Source organism: Pteropus medius, unplaced genomic scaffold, assembly GCF_902729225.1.
Source record: "Pteropus medius unplaced genomic scaffold, Ma_sr-lr_union100, whole genome shotgun sequence".
Lineage (NCBI taxonomy): Eukaryota > Metazoa > Chordata > Mammalia > Chiroptera > Pteropodidae > Pteropus > Pteropus medius.
In genome coordinates this window covers 3888486-3907071 of record NW_024355206.1, presented here as the reverse complement: position 1 = coordinate 3907071, position 18586 = coordinate 3888486, and the positions used below count along the sequence as shown (strand labels likewise).

Genomic DNA, 18586 nt, shown 5'->3' with positions numbered 1-18586 from the left:
TCTCTCAAGGTGATAATTAAAAGAGTTGGTGTATATGAAATTGATTTATAAAGTGTAAAGTGTTATATAAACGTAAGTTGCTGTTCTCATGACATAAAACGCCCTTTACTCTGCTAAACAGAATGCTGACGCCTGTTCCCTGAACACAGGCTGCCCTCTCCGGTACAGTTTCTTCTCTCTGGAATGACTTCCTGCCTCAATTCTTCCTACAGAATGGATAGCCACTCTATTTTTTAAAAATTCAATATGCAAGATATGCAGAAGGGATAGAGAGTAGTGCAAAGAATAATCATGTACCTACCACACAGCTTAAGAAGTAAAATTTTGTCAACTAAAAGAAATTATTTTTACTGATATACTTGATTCTTATGAACCCTTCCCCAATTACAGCCCCTTTCCCGACTCATATTCCAATCTCCTGAATTTGGTATTTCTCACTCCTATGACTTTACACTTATTTATGCTTTCTCTCTATATATTTATATAGAGATATTGATATAGATTCCCAAAGCAATGTATACTACTGATTTAAACTCATTTAAACTGTATACGAATGGGTGTCAAGGTAAGTATTCTATACTTTCCCCCCCTCAATATTATGTTGGTGAGAGTCGACTGTGTTGGTACATGTAGATGTACTTCATTCATTTCCTTGCTTTAATATTCAGTATATAGTCACACTGCAATTTATCTGTTTTTTCCTGATAATGGCCTTTTAGATTATTTCTGGTTTTTGCTGTCGTAGGCATGATCAACACTTTGGTTTGTCTCCCTGTGTCATGTATAGGGGTTTCTCTGGGTGTATATACCTAGGAATGGAATTCTGAGGCCATAGATTAAGGGCATCTTTAACTAGATATTGCCTAATTATTCTCCCAAGTAGTTGCACTAATTTCCATCCTCATCAGTAGTGTATAAATATTCCTCTCATTAGTCTTGTCGACTCTTAATTTTGTCAGACTTCTGATTGGTTCAAATGACGTTGCATTGTGGTTTTAATATGCATCTCTCTGATTAGCAGGGAAGTTGAACAACCATTACAAGTTTATTGTTAGTTCATGTTACCTCTTCATGGAATTCTATGTTTATAAAATACTCATTCTTGAAGGCCTCTTTAAAACACTCCCTCTCCATGAAATATTTCCAGATCTCCTCCATCAAATAGATGCAATCTCCTTTGGATCTCTATAACCCTTTCTACATATTAAATTATACTTTTTATTTCATCTTGTAGTTATTTGTGTGCTTCTCTAAAGGGCAGGGACTATGTTTAACTCAACTTTATGCCCTTATTAGTACCTAATGGAAAGCAAACTTTTCATAAGTCTTTGTTGAATCAAATCATAGCCCTTCCCTGCTTATAAATTTTAAAATAAGAAACCTATTGTCTACAGAAGAGAGTTGAATCTCCTTAATGCAGAATTTAAGACTCTTACATGAACTTTGGCATCAACTTTCCTTTCCTCTCTCTTCTCCTGGTATGACCCTGCCTTCTGTCCAGATACTAGATTCTTTGTCCACAATGAGGTCCCAGTCTGTAAATGGTTGGCTTTTCTCCCTGCAGCCAGGATGGCAGGTCGTTCCCACCTGTTTTAGCTGCCTATCAGATTCTTTAAGAGACATTCTTAGAATCCTAAAGCCAGAGCTTGCTTTTATTAGTGAGCAGGGCTTTTGCTCTGAACCTGTCATTTGCATACTAAGTATAGGTTAGCTATCATTACTGGTAACCCATTGTCATCTGTAGATGTTTAAATGCATGCCGTGAGGGGACCCTGCCCAAGCACACTTGTGTCAGGATCCAGTCCTGTGAAGGAGCCTGGTATTCTTTTCTCCCATCTGGTCTCTCTTTTCTACATACTTTGATCTGGCTCATGGTTCCTAAGTATGCCCCTTGATGTCCTTCTATTTTTCCTTTATCTTTAGCCTTGAGTCTGCAGTAGTGTAGTGCCTTGTGGCCTATTCTAACCCCAGCCCAAAAACCAATTCCCCAACTCCATTCTGGTCTCTGTTGTCAGTTGTCTCTGGATCAGGACACAGGTGTCCGTAAATGTTTGTTGAAGGGTTTCCAGAGGCAATCTGGCATGTGAGGAAGTGAATGAACACCTCAGTGACAGGCTGTCTGTAAACTGTGGTGTTGAATAGTGATATGCCAGAGACTGTAGAATCAGAAAGATGTAGGCTTGATTCCTAACTCCAAATCTTATGACCTTGAGCAAACTCTCTCACCTCTCTTTGCCTGTTTCCTCACTTGTAATATGGGGATAACTTTGTCTTCCTTATAGGGTTATAGTGAGAATTAAATGAGACAATTCCTATAGAGCATTTAGCACATTCTATAACGTGGTGAGCAGTCGATAAATGGCTCCAATTATAAACAGATAGTTAAAAACTTTCGCTCTGTTCTGAAAATCCACAAGGTTGAAGATGTATTTAAAGTCATAATACCTGGCAGGGGCTATACTCAGACACAAGGTCCACAATATCCTAACACTCGAAGTACATGACAAAATAGGTTTTTTTCAAATGAAGACGTGAAGGAGAGTTAAATAGTGATAGGTAACACTTAAAGTTTACTGAAAATGAAGACTGGTTCTTAACAGAGACCCACTGGATGGTATTCTATAATTAGCTATATGTTGTCCCCTTTGTTCTATCTCTAGCCTGAGTTTACCCAAGTTGTTCAGTCTATAGGAAGACAGAGAAATGAGGTCAGAGATTGCATAGATCAAACTAAGTACTCATTTTATTATTGTACATCTACTCAAAGGACTCACTGAATGTGTGGAGTCAGTCCTGTCAGAGAGGAGCCCGGTGCCGGCAAGTCATGGTGCTTTTATGCAAAATTTTATCATCAGTGTTTCTGGCAACACTACCTGGGGGCCACCTCATTCCCATACACCCAAATGTCCTTGGACATATGAATTTGTTTTCTATTGAAGTCTGGGCAAGCCTGGCTAGATTCTTTGCTCAAGTCTTATAAGGTGAAAGTCAAAATGTTCCACTGGGTTAGGTTCTTATCTTGAGGATTTGGGAATAATCCCCTTGCAAGCTCACTTGGGTTGGTCGTTGACAGAATCACATTCCTTGCTGTTGTGGATGGGAGGTCCCTGTTTCCCTGTTGGCTGTTAGCCGGGGGGCGGGGGGCACTCTCAGATCATCAAGGCTGCTCTCAGGTTCTTTCCACGTGGCCCCCTCCATCTTTAAAACCAGCAATGGCCCATTGAATCCTTCCTGTGTTTTGAGTCTCTTTGATTTGTGCTAGGAGCTGGAGAAAACTCTGTTTTTAAAGGGCTCATGGGATTACCTGACCTATCTTAAGGTTAGCTGATTAGCGTTTGACTGAACAGCCAAGGATTGGGAATTTTGGGCAGCCATCCCAGAATTGTGCCTGTCATAGCATAGCTACAGTCTCCTGAAAAGCTAATCTGTGAAGTCCTTAACATCTGATCTTCATTAGTGTTGAGAAGATATAGCCTCAGATTTTCCAGCCTCTTTTACAAGACGCTGGTATCCAAAATTCTCTATATTCTGATACAAGACAAGGGACCAAGTCAGTCAAAAGTGTTACCATCTGTCCTATGGAATCCATCCTTCTGGAAAATTTTTACATAAACTGTATAAAAAACAGATTTTAAAATTCCAACAAAAAGGATGCTACATTTGTTAACTCTTCACACTGAGTTTATTTATCCAAATTTCTGGCTTTGAGGAGTTAATTATCTATCTGGGAAGATGGACAGATAACTAATTATTATTCAGTGAGCTAAGTGCTATAATAAAATCATATAAGGTCACACACTTCCTGGAATTCAAGACACCTTTGTGGGATGCACCATCAAATTCTAACAGCCTTTTGGGACATTAAGAATATCCTATCAAATGCATATGTTTTAAAAGACTTCATCAACAATAGCAGACATTTACAACTGGAATTACAAAATCAATGTTAGAGTCAAGCTTCTTATGAAGAGTCTAATTCTATTTGAATCTACTCAGCCATTCCTAAAATGTGGATTCTGTCATCAATTCTAGCTCTGAAAGTTCTTTGACCTTTTCTCAGAATTTAAATTCACACATGTGCAAGCAGTGACAGTTGTTATTTTTCCATGAAATTTTCTTGCTACCTGGTGTCTGACTAGTTTCTTTTAACTCTGATTGTAAGACCTAACCTGATTTCATAAGTATTACAAAAACCTTGGGACTTATTTTTGAAGACATATGGTTTTTAAAGTGCTACTGGGAAATGAATGAGGAAGTGATTAATTTAGCCTGGGGAGGAGGTGATCTTTGAATTGGATCTGGGAAGTTGAATAGGAATTTCCCAGGCAGATAAGAGGCTAAATGGTATTCCAGGCCCAGAAAAATCTCTATTATAGTGCTTATCTGAAGCTATCCTGTTAATATTGCTCCATTCCCAGGAGTCTATCAATTCTCAAGGTCATGAACCAATTTTATCTCCCAAAATTATTTTGCCCTTTAATTTTTATTTATTCATTTTATATTTAACAACTTTGTTACTGACAAAATAGCATTTTGAGTAGCTGATATTAAAAAACTTGGTAAATATGAAGAAGTAAATAAACAAATCCCACACAAATCCACTGTAAATCCATCACCTGGAAAAAACACTGTTAATATATTGGTATATATGCTTCAAGGCTTTTTTGTATTCATATGCATATCGTATCTATCTATATACTTTTAGAGCAAAAATGTTATTTTCACTTAACCATCATATTAGAAATACTGATCATTGTTTGCCTACCCAGCCTACCACGGAAGCAAATAATGCCCAGCTCAGTTTTAACTGGCCATTTCTCCTGACCACAGCTAGTTGAACTAAAGGAATGGTATCTGATCCAAGTCAGAGACATACCCATGGGCTGAAAAGATGAGCTGGGCTAATCATATGCCACTGGATTATGGAACTGGGAAACTGAGATTATCTTCAATGGAGCTGATGGTTTAAGGATGCCATGGCCTTGAGTTAAGGCCATGGCAAGCCAAATGAAAGCCAGAGTAGTGAGGAAACAGAAAAAATTAGAATGGAGGAAGCTGGTTGTCAAAGAGAGGAGGGTAGAGCAGACTCATAGAGAAGCAGAAATGCACAGAGGGAAAAACAAATCCCATGCCTTCACTCTTCCATTAGTCCTGTTTTTTGTTGCCCCAGTTCTAGTCCCTATGTATCTTTATTATAACTGCCCTCTTTCTGGCCTTTTTTCCTTGAGAGGTAAACAAATGGGCCTCTATTCCTTGTAGCCGGTCAAACCTGACCAGAACCACACATTGTCACTTGTAAGGCTGTATATCAATCCATTGTGTGGAGGTGCTGTCACTGATCTAAAAACCCAGTGATGGGCATTTAAGACATTTCCAAGGAGCATCTTCATCACTAATTTTTGTGCTGTAAAAAAAAATTTTTTATGATCTATTCCAACAGGAGAAATCCCTTGTTTGAAGGAGAGCTGCATAATACCAGGTTGGACTTCTGAAAGATTGTGTCAATTTACAGCCAATGACAGGGCATGGCAGTGGTTCCTTTTTCAGCCCTTTGCCAATATATCAATTAAAACAAAACAAAACAAAAGAACAGAAACGTTGTTACTCTGACAGGCAAGAACTGGTAAGTGGCCAGTTATGATCTTAATGTGCATTTCTCTGAAGTTCGTGTTTATTGACCATACATGTGAACTTTGTCATCAGACAGCCCTGGGTTTGAGTTTCAGCTCTGCCTCTTGCTGTGCTGTGTGACTTCATTTGAATTCATTGGTTCTCCATTTTCTTATCTGTAAATTGGAGATAATAATTGTTCTTACTTTGTAGATTATGAGGCTCAGATAAGTAAATACAAAACATTTAGTCCAGTAAAACCTCAGTACATTTGTTACTATAGTTATGAAGAATGACTTAATTTGTTACCGACAGATAAAGCTGAGATATCTGAAACTCAATGGGATGTCGATTTAATACATGTTAGAAGTGTATGGTTCTAGGAAGAGGAAAGAATGTAAAAGGCCATTAGATTGATAACCTTTATCATTGGAGAGAAAATATATTTACATATTTGGATATGTACTCATTACAAAAGTTTTTAGAATTGTAATAAAAACATATGTGCATATCTTAAAAGCCAAAAAATATAAAATAAAATCAAAAGATAAACTGGGTATATAGGACTTGCAGATTTCTAAGAGTAGTATGGATTGAGACAATGAGTTTTGAAGTCTGTGACATAATATAAAAAGGGCTCCAAATGATATTTGGAACAGTGAGAAGAATGGCTCTGAAAGTCTGCAGCTCTAGGACTTATGTCTGATAGAAACCACTGATCAAAAACAATCTTAGTTAACTAGGTTGGAAACTGTCTTTCTTAGCATCTCTGTGTCTTTCAACTCAGAGAAGCTTTAGAATTGAGTACAGGAAGGCTTGATGGGGTCAGAATTATGGGATTAATATGTTGGTTTTAAGAGGAAACATGTGCATATTTCACATTTTATGCACTTGCAATATTTAAGAAAACGGAGTTTCTTAGAGTGACAGCCTTATAACTATTATTTTAAATGCATATTTAAGTTAATTTTAGGCTCAAGATTTTGAGTTGAAATCTTAGTGTACACAAAGAACTGGGCCATCTAAGAGAACTTTAGATTCATTATATTTTTAAGTTTATCTGAGTTGTAAGGATTACTAAGCCTTGAAAAGGTTTTAGGTCAGACAATTGAGGAATTTCAAAGAAAATCTATTAAGTTTATAGACATGATTTTAAATGTTTGAAGATGTTGGATTAACTAAGCTTGTGAATGGGATAAAAAATTATTAAAAGTTTCTGAAAACCGATTGGTAGAATATGTTAGACCTAACTGAGCACTTCTGTTAACAGAGAATGTAGCAGGAATAAGGTCAGCGTCCAACGCGGTAAACTTGAAGTCTGCGGGATTCACAGGTTAAAATGTCTATTACACAACCGAAAATACTGAGTTGGGGCTTCTGGAGGAGATAGCCTGGTCTGGAGATACATAGATTTAGGGCTCTTCAGTAGTTTAAGGTGAGCGTGGATAAAGTTACTCAAAAAGAGTGGACAAAGAAAAAACGTTAGAGGGCTGAGGACATTTTTCCATCAAATTTTTTATGGGCAGCGCACAAGGTGCAAGGGGAAGAGCCATACCTAAAAGGAGAGGAGTCCCTTAAAAAGAAGAATTTGCAAAGATCAGTGGCAGGGTATCTAAGGGAAGGAAGTTTGGACAAACACAGTTCTTTTGCTTTAGCATCCACTTCTCAAATACTAGGGGTGTTGAGCAGTTCAAATCTGGCGACTGCTGGTGTATCCAGCAGAGAATTGAGGCCAGACTGCCAGAGTCTGCAGTCCCTTAGGGCAGTTTGGGTCCTGCTTGTGTCTCAGAGGAACACCCTGGGCCGCTTCAAAGGACGCCGTCTTTGAGCCCTTTGGTGCAGGGAAGGGAGAGAGTCTATGGCTTTTATTTCCAGCCACGGACTGTGGCAGTCTTTTGGTTCGAGGTGCGGATGAGACAGCGGCCGGGGACATTAAGATTTCAGGGCGGGGACCGGCCTTCGGCGCGGAGCAGAGCTATATATGAGCCCGACAGGCGGACCCGCTCCACCTCCTTCCTTCCGCCTCCTCAGGGCGTTGCGACTGTGGACGGGGAAAGGGGCGGGGCAGGGCTGCTCGGGCCCCGCCTCTTGCCGCTCCCGCCGGCGCGGCAGGGCGAGGCGTGTGGGCGTGGCCGTGCGGGCGTGGTCTGCGGGGCGGGGCGGGGCTTCTGGGACCCGGACAGCCCGCGCACACTGCAGGAGCTACCGCCGCCGCAGCCCGCGCCTTCAAGGTCTCACCGCTTCCTCAGCAGAGACCTGGACTCAGCCGCCATGTCCGCCACGGAGGAGGTTGACGGGCTGGGCGTGTCCCGGCCGCACTATGGCTGTGAGTGGTGGGCTCCGCGGCGCGGGGGTTTCGGGGCCGGGCTCTGTGCCTCTGGGGCGCCGTTTTCCCGGGGGCTCGGCGGGGCGGGTGGGGCAGGGCGGCTGTGGGCCGCGGGGACCCGGAAGAGCCGGGGTGGTGGCGGGAGGGGCGGCGGGCGGCGAGGCCCCCCCGGCCCTCGCGCCGGGGTCTCCGAGGCGGCGGGGGTGGGACGCAGGCGGCCTCCTCGCGTTAACCCCGGCGCTGCAGCTGGAGGGCCCCACCCAGCGCCGCCCGCCGCCCAGCTAGACCGAGATTTGGGGGGACGGCCTAGAGTGAGGTGGCAGGAGGACGGTGCAGGGCGTGTCCGGGGAAGCAGGGACCGGAGACGGGGCTCTGCTCGGGCTTGGTGAGGAGTTGCTGCCCGAGCGCTGCCGGCAAGGGAGACCCAGGGTCCAGACATGCCCGGCCTCGGGCAAGCCGAGAGGTGCGGCCCTGGGCAAGTCACTTCACCTTTCTCCGGCTCGGTTCCCTCGTCGGGATTTCAAAAAACAAAAAACAAAAAACCCAAAAAACAGTAACCCTCTGACTTCCTCATTTTCCGTAGCTGTCCCTGGGACGTCATTGAACTGCAGGCGGGATAGTTACCACTGGCCAAGGGGGAGTCCTTTGGAGTCCAGAGGTTTTCGATTTTATTCTATATTCTGGGAGTAACGTTCAGTTTTTAGGATAATTTTACTCATCAGCAGTTATATGTAACGTATTGTGTCACGTTTGTGAAATTAAAGGGAAGAGCAGGCCCTTCCTTCAAAGAACGTGTTAATCAGAGACATACAGGTGTACAGCCCAATGATAATAAGGTATAATAAAGATAAAAAGATGCGCGAACTAATTCGGCATAAATAGTATTGTGGGTGAAGAGAACGGGCTTGAGGAAGAAAGGGAGCCCGGGGTAGGGACATTTGAACAGAGCCCTGAAGGATGCTGTGTCAGTTTTGATAGGGCAGGGTGGGGCAAGAGGTGACTGAAGAGGGAAGAACGTGAACTAGAGTATTGAACAGAAGAAAGGCACTGTGTGTTGGAGACTGGCTGGTGTGGAGTGCACAGTGGTGGGAACAGGGAGAGGGGGCATTGTTTCCAAAAGCAGTTGTGTTTAAATTGGGAAAGGCCTTGAATGCCATCCCAGGAGTTAGGAATTTGTTCCATACCTCGGGTGCCTGTGCAGGAGGTAGATTGCTTCAAGGTTAAACTCCAGGGCTTTTGAGATAGACTGCCTGGATTTGAATCCGAGCCCCACCACTTAGCCTGAGGCTAAGGTCACACAGCTTCAATTTCCTCATCTGTGAAATGGGAGCAGTAATAGCATGGTTGTTGTGGGGCTTCAATGAGAGAATGCATGTAAAATGCTTAGCACAATCACTGTCATAGTTCTTAATGACTGCTGGCTTTGGTTATTAATAAAAGAGGGAAACAACATGATCAGCTATATTTAGAGTCTGGCAGATTGACTAGGACTGGTTCGGGCCAGAATCTCAAGTCATTATTTTTTAAGTATGTTAAAATAATGTGTGTACTTTTTAAAAAAGGGTAAGATCAGTATAGTTGAAACCCCATAGTTCTCGTTTTGGGAAAGTTGTAGTATACCTGGCTTTCGCCGCATCCACAGGTTACCCTGACTATAAGTGACACAGGAATTGATGCTGTGGCACTCTTTTATTGTTTAGAAAGGTTACAGAGTCTTCTGTTTATATTCTTTCTTTCATGTTTTAGCTGTCCTGGATAATGAGAGACTCACTGCAGAGGAGATGGATGAAAGGAGACGTCAGAATGTGGCCTACGAATACCTTTGTCATTTGGAAGAAGCAAAGAGGTAAAGGTGGCTTGCTGGAGAGAAAATCGGGAGAAGGGAGCTGATACGGCATGAATACAGATAAAGATCTCTTTGAGTGTGTTGTAGATGTGACTGAGGGATGCTGGTAGTTTGAAGGAATAAGTAGAGGTAGAGTATTTATTCGTGGGAGCAAATAGCCTTGATGGCAGTTTATCATAAAACACTGATGGACATTTCCGTATACTGAAAAATGTCATGATTTGTGTTGTTCAGTTTTATGCTTTGGTATATGTTTGGGGCACTACCAGCTGTCAGGGAGAAATAGCATTTTTAAGGTTTGAAGTTCTTGGCTTTAATGTTTCACTGATTCTTCACTGGTTTTGATTTATATATAAATTGGGTTCCTTCTCCCTTTGGTAGTGCTCTGGGTATCGGTCCATCCATTTTGCGACATTCCAAGACAGCTTACCAAAGGCATCATCCTCTGTGTTCTTTGTGAACGAATGTACAGCTGTTTTCCTTTTTTAAGAAGCTCCGAGACCTTGTGCCTATTCTTAGAGTGTCGATTTGCTATTAGTGGTTCATTTCTTTTGTTCTGCTGCTGTTTTCCTTTTGCAATGTCACAGGGTAAATAGATATAATTACATATCATATATCCTATAAGTGAGCTTCAGTGGAAAAAGGCCAGCAAGGGATAATGAAAGGTATTTGTGATCATAGTTTAAGGAAAATCAAGGCTGTTTCAAATGTTAATAAACAAGAGGTGTTTGGTTTTGTTTTGTTTTTTTTAAAATCTGAAAATATTAAAACTCTGCAGGAAAGTCCGAAGGACAATATAACAAACATCCATGTTTTCCAGAACTAACAAATGTTACCCCTTCAGATCTTTCAAAGGACACAGTGGGAGTCCCCTTTGTGTCCCTCCTGGGTTCCATTCTCCTTCTTTCTGTCCCTGGGGCTACCGCGAACATGCATTCGGTTTGTTCTCTTGAATCTAGGCTTCTTTTCTGATCTTGAAGCCCTTCCAGGAGACTGGGGAAGGGGTGGAGTGGAATTAGTGATGATTTAGATGGGGAGAATGATAATAAATCTAGTTTTTCTAAATGGAAAGTTAGACAGTAGAAGACGAATATGTTATTGGAAAAGGAATGGTTCTCATACAGAATTTGTAAGGGCCCTGTGGACAAAAATATGAAGTCCTCTGCTGCTCTGATTGTAGACTAGATCTAGTTTTGGAAGGTCAAAGAATTTGAAAACTGCAGCTGATCTGAGAAGTTTACGCTCTGTGAAGCCTGAGTGTCTGTTGAGGTGACCTGAAAATGAGCGGGAAGACCCTTACCTCACCTTCCTTCCCCCATCCAAAGCAGTTCTGTTTTTATTTTAGTGTTGGGTTTCTGCAGTAAGATTCCCTTGTTACAGTGTCTTGGCTAACACCCCCTTGCTACCACTAATCTCATTCAGCCATCTCATTTCAATGAAGAAACTGAGGCCAGAGTTTTCATAGTCTACTTGTAGTTTTGATTGAAGAATAATTTTCATCATTTTATAGAGTGGTTCTTAACCAGGTATTAGAATCACTTAGGGAACTTCAAAAAAAATACAGATATTTGAGACTTATCACAGAGATTCTGGTTCAATAGATCTGGGCTGGAAGGTCCAGAAAGCTGTATATTTTAAATGCTTCTAGTCATTCTGATGGTCTCCCCTAGTTGTAAAACAAGATTTAAAACATTTTTAGAACTCTTCCTTATGCTGGGATATGGTAGCCTGGGAAGAATGATGCTCGCATTACATTTCCTTCCTCAGGTGTTACACTAGCAAAGCATGTCATTTGCACCTAATCCAGAGCATGTTCTTTTCTGTCAGGTGTTTTTTCCAGTAGGAAAGTAGCCCATTTCCTTTAAAACCCATCCAGGGAGGCAATGATCTCCTGGGGTGTTTTTTAGTTGGATGTTTTTGCATACTTAGGAGGTGACTACAGCAGTGAGACATTTGTGATAGTCTTTATTTTTTATGCTTTGGTTCTAAGGGAGGGCATAATAGTGGCATATTTGCTCCAGTGTGCTCTGTCTGTTGGCCTAGCATTGTGGAAAATGTGCCTGTTTTATTTTATAGAAGCAATCATAGAAAATCTGGACGCCGTGATTTTATTTGTTATTATTGAGAGTTTTGATTACAAAATCAACTTCGGAAGACCTAGTTCGAGAGGGTTAGGAAAAGAAGCAGGGGAATGTCATGCTGAGAAAAGAGGACTAGACCCCTACCAGCCAGTGTTGTGGCTGCTGCCACCCCTAAAAAAGTATTCGAGGTGCACCTCAAGACGGATTGCATGCTTTTCCTTATTAGCTTGGGGCTTCAGCCCTGGAGAGCTGGGCTGTACTTTCTGTGCTGCTGGGACCCCTCTTTCTCCTCTGACACAAGCCCACTTTGCCTTTCTGTATTGGCTTCATAACCTCCACCCCTCCCAAAGTTGGAGGAGCCCCAAGGTCTGGAGTTTACACCGGCTCCAAGTCCAGGAAGAAAGATCAGAGAGATCCAAGGGAAAGGTTTCCCTCTTTAGTTCTATTTATAAGACTGCTACTCCTCCCACTGAAAGCTCCACCTTGTAGTACAGTGGCCCATTGTGTGTCCCAGGGCACTCCGTTTTCTCCTGTACCTGTAACAGAACTCTTTAGTGGGAAGAGAGGAGAGTGTGCAGAGGGTGAATATGGATGTGTGGAGACTGCGTGTAAGTAAGAGTGTGGATAGTGAAGTGAGAGTGTGTTGTGGGTGTGGGTTTGTGTTTCCCCAAAGGGTTAAGTGGGAAAATTTAGGACTGATTCCATAAAACTGTACACTGGGAGTGGTTGGGAAATAAAAAATATAGAGTTTCTGCTTTTCTGTATTGTATAGAGAGTAGCTTCAATGGAGAGATTAAGTTATTGTTCTAATAAAATGTCACCTAAGGATTGAGGGCTGTTTGCTAAGGGCTGCAGAGTAGATCAAGGATTTTATCAAGGGAGACATCTTAACTTAATATATTTATGCTTAAACTTGGGTTTATTTTTTATCCTTTTACCTGTTCTGATTGGGCTTTACATTTACTTTGGCTAAGGACTAGTTGCATAGTAGAGATAAATAGCATTTTCACTCAAGTGAAAGAGGTGAGATTTAAATTTGTGAGGTATGCTAGGTGTTCAAGTCTTGTATAGGAGGAAGTAATAGGTCAGAGGTTAAGGTGAAAAAAAAAAAAGAAGAGAACATATCAGGCAGGACAGAACAGGACAGCCTAAAGGTGTGGAGAACGTGCGAGTAGTCCTGGAAACAGGATAAAATTCAGTTAGGTCACAGGAAGAAAGTTAATTCCGGTTACTGCCAGCACCCCCCCAGTTTGATTTGGGAGTCCCTCCTCCAGAGGCTTGCTGTTGTGCCCTTTTGACCCTACATGTGCCACCTTCCCCCTGCTCAGTGTCTGTACCCCAGCTCACGGGAGAGTGCACACCCCCCTTACAGAAGGGAAAGTAAGGGCTGTGGCTGGTTGGAAACTGTCAGAAACTACGCTGCGTTAACAAGAGCTTAGCACTAAACGGAGGTACTTTACCTTCTGTAATTTAGAGGAGCTGAAAAAGTATCTTGGAAAGAAATCAGGTCTTGAGAACGAATTTTCTTTTGTGCATATGTCTTTGTTGTTGGCATCGAGTATTTTCCAGGACAGGCTCTTCAGACGTTCTCTCTTCCAAGTGGGATCAGAATTTCAGTAACATCTGGATAGATTCAGGCTGGCACACTGTGGTCCTGAAAACAGAAGTTAAAGACATTGAAGAGGCAAGGAAATAAAATAGATAGGTGAGGTGACTGGGAAGAAGAGCTTGCGCCCCCACAGCTTCTAAAATTCTCTAGTGGAGGAAAAGCACTAAAGATTGAGGGGGATCATTTATAGAAGGTTGACTCAAGTTCTCCTTTTACAGATGAGAAGACTAGTTTAATTGCCTCAGGAGGGCCAGTGTGAGTAAGGGGCCACATAGCACGTGGCTATTTAGTGGCACATTGGGACAACCAGCTGGGTTCATTCATGTATTCATAGTTATCAAGGGAGGAAGTAATGGTGACGTAGATGAAAACCTGTATTCTCCTTTCTGAAAATTAACCTTAGTGCAACTGACTTGGACAGACTCCTTGGTGAGAAGTAGATAGCATTTAAAAAAGTGTATTTGTTATAAAGTGGTTCAAATTAAGAGTACTTTTCTCATAGTAACAAAGTTACACATGGAAGGAGGTTATTTTCTAGTGTGGCCAGCAAAAGCTTTCTGCCCAACTGCCTAGCTGAGACACTTAGCAAAATTTACAATTATGAAATGTGGAGAGTAATCTGGTAGATATTTGGCAGTCAACTAGTTTATAGCTATCGTTATTACTAAGAAAAATCATACGACTATAATCTTATAATAATTATAATTAAGTAAAACAGGACTTGAAAAAGTCTGATTAAAACGTCTTTGAAAATCTTGACTGTTGAGATATGCAAAGTGAAAAAAGGAAGACTTTCGGTTTTGGCAGGTGTTGAGTTCCGAGTCTGGTTTTGCAAGTTGATTGACCTTAGGGAGTGAGCCTAAGTTTGTACTTTGCAGAATGGGTATACCATGTGTCTCGAGCTGTTGTGTGGGTTAAGTGCCTGGCATAGAGTCTGAACTACAGTAGGCATTTCAGTAAATGTATTCTTTATCCCGGTCCATGGAGCAAAAGCCGATTCACTATGAAGATGCTGCGGTGCTAATAAACTTTTCTGGGGAATTTTTTTGGGCACTTTCAAGGTTCTAAAGATTCGTAGCTCTAGTTTTTTCACTTCAGTCTTAAGTTTTTGTCTTAAAAAGGACGCATCAGAAACAGGCTACCTCTAGGGAGTGGAATTGGCGTGGATGGTGTTAGGGGACTGTTCTTTTTATTTAATGCCCTTCTGTATATTTGAACTGCTTTTTACAATGATCTTGAGTTTTACAATAAAGAAAAAGGAGTTGGTGAACACACAATGCAATATACAGATGGTGTATTATCGAATTATATACTCGAAACCTATATAATTTTATTAGCCAATGTCACCCCAATAAATTTAATTTAAAAAAAAGGGATTAAGAGAAAGGAAAATCTAAGTATGTAAATTTTACATAGTTGTAATCACAAATTCAGATTTTTAAATCCCTATATTGTCATCTTAATTATTTTCAATGGGTACATAATGTTCATTATTTATTCCAGTGTAATGCTTTGATTGCTGGAAAGGTTAAACATTTGCCCACATCTTTGCTTACCAATTTTATTTTAGTATGCAAATTGATGATGTTTGTCTGTCTTCTGGGGTCATGATGTTAACTTGCATGAGCATTCCTATAATTTGGATGTCCTATAGTTAATAACACTGTATTCCATATTTGAAAGTTGCTAAGACAATAGATCTTAAAAGTCTTCATCACAAAAAAAATTTTTTTCTTTGTAATTATTGATGGAGATACCAGTTAACTAGGCTTCGGTGATCATTTTGTAATATATATAAATATTAAATCATTATGTTCTATACCTGAAACTAATATAATGTTTTATGTCAATTTTACCTCAATTTAAAATAAAAGAATGTGGAAGTCAATCTTCTGTCATATTTACTACAAATATTTTCCCTTGATTTTCCATTTTACTTTTTTTTTACTGTACAGTTTAAAATTTTATGGCTTTTAAATGTTAATCTTTCTATTTATAATTTCTTTTATCAAGTCAGAGCCTCAATAGTTTCATTTCACTCAAGTCTTACTAAAATTTAAAGTTTTATATTCTGTTAGATTTTCTATGATTTAGTGATTTAATTTTTTTTTTATGAAACTAAGTCTTTAAGTCTCATGTTTCTAAATTCTGATATTTAAAAACAACCTTTTTACTACCTATTAGTAGTTGATGTCTACTTTGTCAAATGTTAAATTACATATGGTTCCACTTCTAGACTCTTTATTCTGTTATGAAGAACTATATTTAATTTTTCTTGAGAAAATATGTGTGACTTCATTTTCTTATACTTATTAATGAGAAATAACATCTGAAGCTAGCTTGATTTTAGCTCTGTGTCAAGTAACTTTTTAAAAACACTTTCATGATTTGAAATTTGTAAAATTCTTATTTCTTGAAGTTTCCCCAAGTTACATTTTAGAGTTTAGCTTAGTAATTTTTCCTGTAATGTGGAGACTCTTCTTGATTTGTAATATCTTTTTAGTGTTTTTACTTTAGCTCTAGGAAATTGTCTGTTATATCTTTAGTAATTGGTTTCGATTCATTAGTCCAGATCTGTGCAGTCTGTTCTATGGCTGGTCTTTGTTTTGTTAAGGTTAAATCGGCATTCTAGGTATGTCTCACATATATCTTATGTTTCACTGACTCGATTTTCTACCATCTTGATTTTTCCTCTTGGTTCTGTTACGCTAGTTGCTTTGTTCTGTTACAGTTTTCATTTTGAGCTATTGACCCCTTTTTCCTCTCTGCTTTTGATAATAGTTTAAATGGTCACTGATTTGTTTATGAAGAGTAGTGTGACACTCATAGGATCCCTTTCAGGTGGAAGAAAGGAGCTGGTAGCCAAGAGAATTGGGCGAAATACTTTACCAATTCCCCTTGTTTTCCATAAGCCTTAGAGTGGGTATGACCACAGAATACATCCAGTGTTAACTGGCCAGCTTGAGCGTGTGAATTGTCAAGGTTGAGAAAGTCTGGTTAGGCTAAATGGACCATTGGTTTGACCTAATTTGGAACATATTTCTTCTGGTCTTAGAGGTCAGAGCAACATTGTATTAATGAGAATAAAGTAAAATATATTTAAGGGCCTAAACTGACGTGTTCTGGGAATTTAATTTCTAACTTTGCATGGTGAGCTGTCTTCGTTTCTGCACAATTCCTTCTGCCTCACAGTTTAGCAATTTGGGGGTACCTGTTGGTAGCCAGACCTGTTCTGAGCATTTTTAAGCCATGTCGTATTTGATGGGACTCGTGGTTGTTTCCAGCTGGGGCTGCTGAATAAATCCCTTCACAGGAAGTATTTGTGTTTTGAAAAAGTGCTGGTAGGCAAAGTGAGACCATCCGGAAGTGATTCATATGACTGGGACTGTTTGTTTAATTTGGGACTTTGTTGCCTAGAGACCTTATCTTTGAGCAAGCTGAGTGAAGTGCCACTTGAATGCAGAGCTCCCATTGCCTACCTGAGCAAATCAGTACTCTGCTCCTCGATTTTTCTTCTGGAAGAGCTGCTGGTAATCTGATTGATCCCTGTGCTTGACAGTGTGTGAATCAAAAAATCTTAAACAAATAAGTGAAATATCTGGTTAATGGTTTATTTTAAAGAAAAAGTTTATTGCTTAAGCTTGAAAGTCTTTTTTTTTTAATTATAATTATATGCTGGGAAAAATTATTCTTCAACAAGACATTTTGTTATAGAAACCTCAATACTTCAAGTACCTTTACAACAGCTAAAAGGAAGCCAAAACATAAAAACCACCGAAAACACCCCTGCAGTTGGCAAGGACATCATGATATAAAATATTTCCTGTCTGCCCCAAGATTAGTGTCCTCCTCCATCTCCCCCTCTTCATCATCATCATAATTGGTACCATTTATTGAGCATTTATCATGTGCTAGGCACAGTGCAAAGCACTTTATGTGCATTGTCTAATTAGCTCTTCTTGAAGTCCCTGGCATGCTTATTTTTATCTACATTTAACAGAAAAGAAAGCAAAGCTCAGAGAGGTTGACTTGCCCATCTATGAAGTGGTAGATCCAGATTTCAGGTTTGGTGAGGACTCCACAATCCTTGCTCTTACCCACTGGGTCAGTCTGCCAGTGCAGTGTTACTGCATCTAAAAATAATAATGACAGCAGCAGGAACTATCAGTGATTAAGCAGAATGATGATGTAGTACTTTACATACAGCCTTACTGTGGGGTAGGCTTTATTTTTATTTTAAAGAAGGAAAAAATGGGTTAGTATCACTTTTCTCAAGGTCATGTGGGATTCAAGCCCAGGTCTTTGTGACACCAGTGCTAGCGCTGTCAACCTCTGAAGGTACTGAGTCCCTTTTACCTGCCACTCTGACTGTATGAGGACAGTTCTCCGATTTGTCTCATGTATTTTCATATGTAAATAGATTGTTGGACTCTATCTTTTTTGTTATTCACTGCAGAGCTAACAACAGTGATAGACACATTTAAGTAGCGGTTCAGTGTTTGTTGCTTGGTGAATGATTTGTGCCTACGTACTTGTAAGAAATACAGTAAACCTAAATTCTAAGTCAAGTGATTTTATAAGTGTCTCTAAACATGATAATTGGCCTGTGATAAATGTGTATATTTAACTTTTTAGACCTAACTCCTGCTCACAGGAAGGTTTCCCTGGAGGTGGAAGTGGCTGCAGTAGAGGTTATGTGGTTATCCGCAGTGGCTGGAGGGCTGGAGAGTTCCCGGCTGGTTCTCTTCACCTGGTATCCCTCTTCAATTCACTTAGAAAGGCATTACTTCTTCCCAATTCCCTTCTTCTTCTTCTTCTTCTTCTTTTTTTTAATAATGACCTCATGCAGACAGGAGTGGCAAATTGGATTGGAAATTGCCTTGGATCATTTGGCAAGAACTGTATTTCTTGGTGTTGTGGGTGCAAGAAAGGCCTGTCTAAAGGCCTCTATTTCTTCTTCAGTAAGAATACCTTCCTGTTGACTCATTGGAAATCATAACGAAAAGCAGAAGGAGCACTGAAGAGGCGGCTGCCAGCCCAGGGCTTGGCTTCTGTTAGGACAGATGTTTGGGGACTGAGAGAACTCTCTGGCTTTAATAAAACTTGTGAGACTT

The 18586-nt window shown here is 40.4% G+C and overlaps 2 protein-coding genes across 2 annotated transcripts in view; both read left to right on the top strand.

Annotated features, from left to right (window-relative positions):
• Positions 1-6849, top strand: part of ZNF774 (zinc finger protein 774) — a 52849-nt gene extending 46000 nt beyond the window's left edge. The window contains exon 6 of the transcript XR_005651842.1: positions 5441-6849. The gene's annotated coding sequence lies outside the window, so the exon portion shown is untranslated. The remainder of the gene's footprint in view (positions 1-5440) is intronic.
• Positions 6850-7506: 657 nt separating this feature from the next.
• Positions 7507-18586, top strand: part of IQGAP1 (IQ motif containing GTPase activating protein 1) — a 79407-nt gene continuing 68327 nt past the window's right edge. Inside the window, exons 1-2 of the mRNA XM_039858222.1 lie at positions 7507-7936; positions 9683-9782. Of these exons, the coding sequence (XP_039714156.1) occupies positions 7522-7936; positions 9683-9782 (515 nt within the window). The 5' untranslated portion in view covers positions 7507-7521. The remainder of the gene's footprint in view (positions 7937-9682; positions 9783-18586) is intronic.